General features: G+C 39.6%; 1 protein-coding gene across 2 annotated transcripts in view; it reads left to right on the forward strand.

Moving 5' to 3' along the window:
* Nucleotides 1-5,627, forward strand: part of lpar1 (lysophosphatidic acid receptor 1) — a 46,473-nt gene extending 40,846 nt beyond the window's left edge. For both annotated transcript variants that reach the window (XM_018671769.2, XM_018671766.2), the window contains exon 3: nucleotides 1,441-5,627. In XM_018671769.2, the coding sequence (XP_018527285.1) occupies nucleotides 1,441-1,766 (326 nt within the window). In that variant the 3' untranslated portion in view covers nucleotides 1,767-5,627. The remainder of the gene's footprint in view (nucleotides 1-1,440) is intronic.
* The last annotated feature ends 2,790 nt before the right edge of the window (nucleotides 5,628-8,417 follow it).

Here is an 8,417-nt window from a genome sequence, read left to right on the forward strand (position 1 = left end):
TCAGTAACCCCCCCTCCACTATGTTAATGCATTGTAATCACCCAGATGAGGTTAGAGGGTTATACATATGACAATGAGATACTTGAGATAGGGCTGGTAGAGGAGGTAGAGGTCAATCATTTCTGTTTCGGTACATGTTTCTTGTTAAGGAAGGGATGGTGGAGGATTTGAGTTGATTTCCTGAGATGTCAGGAATCCCATACTCTCATCCATGTTGGATTCTTTGAAATTGGGCTTTTCTTTTGAATGAAGCAAATTATCCACAGTATATTATTATGTAACATTGTAATATAAAGTGAAATAAGATATCTTCCTCACAGTGTTTCCGTATGTACTTTCTATCACATAACGAACTAGAAAAATATGTGTGTTGTGATCGATAAGATCATATTGTGTGGTGAAAGCACATAGGAGATCAATTGATTTTTCAGTCACATATATTGCAGCTAATGGAATGGTGTTATTAACGATTCATGCAATTGCATTTACGTATGCAAGTAAGCAGGATTTTGACTTGCAAGTCAGCCTTTTAGTGGTATTTTTCACCTGTGGGGCTCTGTTACTGGTAACCTAATGCACCCACAATAACAAACTATTTGAAAACACAGTAAAATGTAAGTACATTGTTCTTGCAATATATCATTTAAAAGTTCTACATGTGGTTATAGAGTGGCATGGTTGTTTTTTATTTCTGTAGATTGATGGCGGTGTGGTTGTCAAGTGATGGTCATGCGGTTATAGAGTGATTTTTTTATTTGTGTCAAAACAAACCAAAAACAACAACTCTGTCTGTAAAATAGTGCGTCTTCACCTATGACTACTTTACACTAAATCTTCTCTCTTCTTTCATTCTAGACCCATTTTGTTTTCAATTTTTTTTTGCTGTTTTGTAGTTTAACATAGAGAGGAAAGACAAGCAGGTCCGCTGGATTCAGACACAGGATGTCATAAAAACATAATGTTCACCTAATAGTGAAGATGGAGGTAGTAGGACGAATCCCATGTATGACATGATGAGGTATACATTTTAAGGTGATGCTGAAAAGACGTGTTTTTGATCAAGTCCCAGCTTCAAGTCTTTAGTATCCAGTTTCAAGTCCAAGTGAATCATTGTTTCCCAAGCATGAGCCAGCAAAATTCAAGTCTGACTCAAAACCAAGTCATCAGCTTTCGAATATCAAATTGCAAGTCATCAAAACTTTAACTCCAGAAATCCAGAAAGCCCTGGTCCTGGTACAGCTATGTCATGGCCGTGAAAATACAAATAAAAAAAAAATGTTGATTTGGTGAAATACAGTACGTTGAGCTAACAGTTAGATACACCAATGGGTTTATGTGTCACTTAAATAGTTTGTGGGATACTGACAGCTGTATTTTTTGTATATTTCTGAAAAACAGCACCAATTTAAGCTCTTTTTTTTCTCTCTGCTGTTTTCTCAGGTGCGTTCATTGTCTGTTGGACACCTGGCCTGGTCATCCTCCTCCTCGACGTCTTCTGCTCCAGCTGCAATGTCCTAGCCTTCGAGAAGTTCTTCCTGCTTCTCGCCGAGTTCAACTCGGCCATGAACCCCATCATCTACTCCTACCGTGACAAGGAGATGAGCGCCACCTTCAGGCAGATCCTGTGCTGCCAGCGGCAGGAGAACGTGAACGGAACGACAGCAGAGGGGTCTGACCGGTCAGCGTCGTCCATCAACCACACGGTGCTCAGCGGCAGTGGTATGCACCACCACCACCACCATCATAATGAACACTCCGTAGTATAAAGGAGGGCTGGATATCATGGAGATTAATCGAGCTGCTTGAAGGGGTTAATCTCTTTTGGAAATAGTGACTAATAAAGGGTAAATGGAAGTATGGGAAGGTCAAGAGGGACTGTGAATATGATACAAACTAATGAACGTGGTAAATATGAGAATGGAGGCAGTTAGATGAAGTGGATTTGATGATGAGTTGGATGACAATGACAAAGAGAATGGCATCTATGAAGAAAGGTGAAACAACTTCATCGACTTCAGAATGATCTGATCTTCAAGGACTCTGATAGGCTGTTAGTATTTTTGTTTAGTTGTTTATTATTTTCTGTTGTGTTAAATGTGTTGTTAAGGGCAATGCTGATATGAACTATTTAAAAGTAATCTGTGAAATGAAGGTAATGCCAGTATAACCCATCCTCTGTCTCCAGTCTTCTCTAACGTTGTATCCTGTTGTTATGGGTTACATCCATTCAAGGACTAATTCATATTAATTGCAGCATTTTCGGTCAGAGCCCAGATTTAGAACACTATTCTTCCTTTTTCTTTTGTGTTTGGGAGAAAAGACTGTGGAAATTCAAACCAGCACATGATGTTTTGTGCTTATAACATGTAACTGAAAGTTGATACAAGCGATCTCTATCAGCTTTAACTTTAAAATGACCTTGTGGAGAGTTAAGGTCAGCTTTGTTGATAGTGTTCAGACCAATTTCCAGGATTTGAAAAATTCCAAACCATAGGCGCCAAAGTGGCAAATTAATTAAGTGTCTTGCCAGTGCTTATAAAATGAATAAATATGTATGTATGACATGTTTGACATGTTTAGCGACTTACCAAAAACACTGCAGTATTGTTCTGCCAATTATGGATTCAACCCAGTGTCAAAGTAACCAGAGCCATTATCCTTTTCCACATTGGATTCATCACTCATTTTTAAATGACAAGTGACCTTACAGACTAAATACTACAGGGACACATTATTCTACCAACCATCCTCTCCTACTAAAAAGCCTTTTGTGAAACCATCCCATCAGTTTCCTCTTAAATACGTGAGGGGTCCAAGATCTGCAAGAAATCCTGAGTTGTTTATTCTCTCTGAGGAATTAGAGACGAGTTGTTCCAGGGATCTTACCAAAAAGAGGAGGAGGATGTTTGCCATTTCAGAGCAGGCTCTGTGCCACAGTGTTATGTGGAGACAAGGCGAAGGTCATGTCTGGTGAGCGTTAACAGACTTCAGATTATGACACGAAATGTGCTGTTGTCTGCCTCTCGTGGTTTTATCAAGTGTTCTGTATCCATGAGGCTGACAGAGAGAAGCGGGAAAGTGGGGGGTGGGAAAAGTTAAGTGAATGTGAAACAATATTCAGCACTCGTGAAAAATTTGCTCCCTGGTGGTTTTGAAACTGAAAATTGCTGTAAACTATATGAAATTAGAATTGTGAACAACATAGAACTAGTACATCTTCCTAACATTGTGAGAGGTATAAAGGTGGACCATAAACATTAACATGAGGATAAAATGGATGTTAATGAATGCCTGCTTAAAATTGTAGTTTACAAAGTCCACTTTGCCACAAATGATACAGCAGCTGATATAAACAAAACACTGACCTGCTCAAATTACAGCCAGCTGTCCAGAACAGAAGACAGTGACGTATATTCATCTATGTCACTGTATGAATTTTAATCCAGTGGGATTTAAGGAGCCAAAGAAAAGACTAGAATGGCTAGAATTCCCATTTTGGGATATGTTTAATTAATTTTTGTCAGGGATTTAACTACAGTACCACAGTCAATAATAGGTGTAACTGTTATTGACACCCATCCAGAATATATTATGTTTTGTTGATGTCACCATATTACATGTTAGGGGCTATGATTCTGATTTAAAGGTCTACTGACAGCAATGACCATATTATAGTTTACTCATACTTTACTCTGATAATATTTGCCTTAAGGATTGTTGAACAGACTTAGTGAGAGGTGAGCCAGAGTTGAGTCAATGTAGTGTTGAGCGGTGTAATATAATTTCCACAAGTGCACTCACTGCCTTCTGCCATTAACTTGTGATTCTGTGCCAGCTGAAAGTCAGCGTGGTGATGCTATGACGTACATTGTTAAAAACCGCTAGCTGAATGCTTTGTCGTGACTTGAATCAAAACAGTTTTTGGCCAGAATACACAGACAAAGCTCCCAACAGCTGACAGCAAAGTGAGAATCACAGCCAAAAATACAGTCAAATGTTTTCCAGGAAGCAAGATGTTTGTCAGGGATTTAAACTGCAGTGCTAACATGAGGTCAGATGGTATTCTTAACTGTCAAAGTTGCCCAATCATAAGTTTCACGGCAACGATCTTCCATAAAAATTTTGTTTTCTTATGTTTAATCTTTGCGTTTGTGCAGCTTTCACTTTTGTTAACTTCACGAAAGGCCTCACAAGAGTGGTGGCAGCAGGAGTGCCACTCATTGTTTCACTGACCAAACTTTGCCAATCTACAACTCTGGACCCAACCATTGACATTCACTGTAACCATTTTTCTAACAAGTATTGATTCAGGTTATATAGCAAACCAACTAAACTTTCTGTCTTTGTATGTCTTTGTTTACCAGTGAGTCACTCTTTGTATACCTTTGTAAGTATATGTGTACAGTATGTATGTATATAAAATATATTATTCAAAGTTAATCACCAAAGGGAAAGTGTTTTTGTGTCTGTAAATTTAACTGTGTTATACTCTGTCCAAATGTACTGTAGGATTTTGTTTATGGTTTTTATGGTTTTATTGTGACCCTAATTAATGAACTCCCTGTAGATACAGTTATTAACTTGTTTGTGACCCAGAACCAGATATCTATGTGTGCAGTGCCTTCCATGTCTCCTCTTTAAAGAGTAACTTAACACCTGACTGAAAAGCAGTGATTTACTGCCCTCTCTGGTTGAATGTTTCTGCCTGTTTCACCTCTGACCACACCCAGCAGTGATGTCACAGTGTCCTGGAGTACACTTGTACATCACTGCAACAAAGTGACAAATTAAATCACTAGAGGTCAGCAAAGCCAAGATTTTCAGGTGGTGTTAAGGTGCTCTTTAAGTTTGTGTTTTGCTAACACCATTGTCTTACATTTGCCTTAAAGTAGAACAAAAATTAATGTCAGTGTTGGAGCAATATTTCACTTTTGTTGAGGACATTCACCAGAAAGTGTGATTTTTTTTAAATAATACAGATACACAACACAGCCTCAAAAAATGGTCACAAATGAAGTAATTGTAATTGTTGACTGTTGAAGAGATATAACGTTTGGAGTCAACACAAAACAAAGAAATTCATTCTTGAGGGCAACACACACTGGCAGCGTATGACACACGTCAAAACACCTACATCAACTGTTTTATATGTAAATTCACAAAATTCACTGGTAGTGTCTTGACGTGCGCCAATGATCTGCAGAAAATGTTTTATTCGCTCCCAGATTGGCACCTGATATTTACTGCAGGTGTCACATGACACAATGTAACATGACGCAACTGGTATGTGTTGCACTTTCATCACGTCATGTCACGTAATGCTGTACCAAACATTACTGTTCATCCCAAAGAGTATACACATAATGATACCATTAACATGATTGGGACCAGTGACTGATCCTCTGAGCTGTAGGTCTGAGACATTTTATTCTTCCAGAGTGAAACATTGCTTTAAAATGCTGTTAAAAAAAAATCAACCTCAGCTTTAATATACCATGTACCAGTAGTTTGTAGTGAGTAATTGTGACACATACTATCTATACTGTAGGGGCCAATATCAATGAATGTCCAGCCAGAGTCATAGTGTTGATATCCCAGCAACAATAAAAACATGAGAAAAGTCTGAATTATTGTGTTTTTTATTGTGAAACCTGGTTTTGTTGAAATTAAAGCAGCTAAAATGGTTTCAAAGATACTTAAACCTGCCAATTAATTCTATCGATGTACTACCTTTTGAGGGTTTAACATGTAGCCTCGATTTGGTCTCTCTCTGTTCTCACAGTGTTTTTGTTTCCAAGACGTCCAAAAAGTCAGTGACAGGCAAACACGGGAACCCACAGGGTCACAGACAGATAATGTATGTTCCATGACATGCAGGGTTTCTTGCTAGACCTAATATTAATCCACTGACCTTGAGGCCCTTGACACATTTTGGACAGTCTTGACTGTCAACACCAGTCTGTGTGTACCATGTGTTTATATCATACTATAAAATTCTGTTTTTTCACAGTCTGATTTTGATTACTTTTGTGTGGTTTTGCAGGTTTAGAGTTGAGAAAATGCTCAGTGAATTAGTTCTCAGTAAAGTCTGTCTGATCTTGACTCACTTGATACAGTTACCAGAGAAAACTTGTCACATTTTTGTCCCGTCATGAAATGAATGCCTTCCCAGCTCTGAATGCTACTGGTCCATTACCAAATGGCAGACAGATAAAGGTAGCTGCTAGCTGGTCAACATAGTAGAGCATTAAGCAGTAAAATTTCCTTCAGGTTTTGGAGGAGACCAAACCAAGCATTTGCATCAAATTTGTGTGGTCAAAACATCTTTGCAAAAGTCAAGAATTATCTGAAACTGGCTACAATGTTCAGTAAAGCAGAGGAGAGCTGCAGATTAATGTGATAATTCCCTGCAGGTTTGTCACTTTGAGCAAAACACCTTGGTCATGCCACCTCCCTTGTTTAGCTGCTGGGCTGGCTGTTGTCTTTGTCCTTGTGTTCTGTGTTGCCGACACCCAGTGGGTGTGGTCAGGTCGTCATTTATTGGGAACACCTGGGTCCAAGCTTCCTGGCACTATAAGAGCACACTCCACTTATGTCCAGATGAGGTGAGGGAAAGGGGAAATGCTGCTGCTTGGTTTTCCTCCCTTTTCCAGCCATTTCTTTGTGTTAAACAAGTTGCTTAAAAGGTACTGCCAGTGTTTGATGATCTCTTCGTGATAAAATAGCACCTTAAGTTTGCAGTGATCTTGAATTGCTGGTAAAAAACAAACAAACAAACAATCTGACTAGCGCATGCCTCAATGCTGAAAAATTTTAAGTTAGAAAGCAGTCACTTTACATTACAGCGTGTGGACTGTGACATGAAGCAGATGCTACACAAAGTACCACACTGTACAAGTGTGGCATGTGTGTATGTTCGAGGCTACTGTAAGAGCAGTCAGGGCCACCGTGTCGTGAGTGACATGAATTAAGCAGCAGCCCTAGCAACGGCAGCCAAATGTTTTTATAGGAAAGAATGCTGTGTGTGTGTGTGTGTGTGTGTGTGTGTGTGTGTGTGTGTGCACACTGTTATGTTTATTGTTCCAAAGCTTTTGAGTGCTAGCCTCCAGTTGACTGATATATGTCTCCCTGTTTCCTGTTACTCCCTGAATGGGCCAATCAGAGCCAGTGAGGCCACACAGGAAGTTCCCCTGCACTGTCGCTGAGTGAGGGGGATGCCACATCTTTGTCCCACCATGGTTTACTGACTGACAGATACGTCCCCGTGGTCAAATGTCCTACTGCATGTGTGGCAGATAGGTTAAAAGAATCAGCAATCCTGTTGCCAGCAAAATTTATAATGCGCGGAAAAGTCAACAAAACATTAAAAGCTGGATTGCGAATGCGCCAAGATATCCAGGAATCGCAGCACTTCTGTCGTAATGTTCAGAAAATGTCAACACACATCCAACTTCCTCTGAGACATTATCAAATATCTGCACAGTGAAGATGTACTGAACTGAAGGAGATTATCATGACAAAACAGGAAGGATTTTTTTTGTGGCTGCAATAATCTCTGGTTGCCAAACACTGAGAGGAGCTATTGGAAGTTGGCAGGAAGGTTAGAGAGTCCATTCAGATAAACCTTTTGTTTGGTGAAGAGACAAATGGCTAATTCACTGTGAATGAGTGTTGCTTACCCAATATATGCAGCTGGTTGTGTGATACATTTTAACCAAAACATTTCAAAGACAATGCACATGGAGATGGGAACTGACTGCAAATCCAGACAAGAAAGGAAACGGTGGTGATGGGAAGCGAGGAAAGAAACGACTGAGAGTTGATGATCAATGATGATGATTGATGATTTAGGCACTGGCCTAACTCAGAATTTGATTTTAAAAAAGCAACTGTGTGGTATCTGAGGTGGTTCAGTTCCAGCCTTCTCATGAAATTACAGAACAAAGATGCCTGCTAAATGATCACAAAATGTTCAGCCTCAGCCCACAGCAGACAAGGACCTGTAAAAACACAAAAACAATGAGGAAAAGTATGGGAAAAGACTGAAAAAGATGAAACAGCACTAAACATGGTCCAGACAGAGACATGAGTAGGAGGTGAAAAGTGAGGAGAGGGAAAAACACAAGAGGAAGTGGGAGTAAGACAGTCTGATCCACAGTTTAGATCAAGGAGAAGAGGGATGAGCAGTCCAAGGCCAAACTCCATGCTGCCTACTCTAAACAGTTTACTTTGGGCATCTCCAAAAGACACACTCACATAGACTGCACTCATTCATTCATTACCAGGAAACAAACACAGACACATTCACAATCTTATATAAATCCACACATGTAAGTTGGACACATCAGAGAAAACAACAAGGTTCTCTGTAATTCTCACAGAAATTCACCAGAATAATCACTCTCTGGGGTCTGTGT

Source organism: Lates calcarifer, linkage group LG9, assembly GCF_001640805.2.
Source record: "Lates calcarifer isolate ASB-BC8 linkage group LG9, TLL_Latcal_v3, whole genome shotgun sequence".
Classification (NCBI taxonomy): domain Eukaryota; kingdom Metazoa; phylum Chordata; class Actinopteri; family Centropomidae; genus Lates; species Lates calcarifer.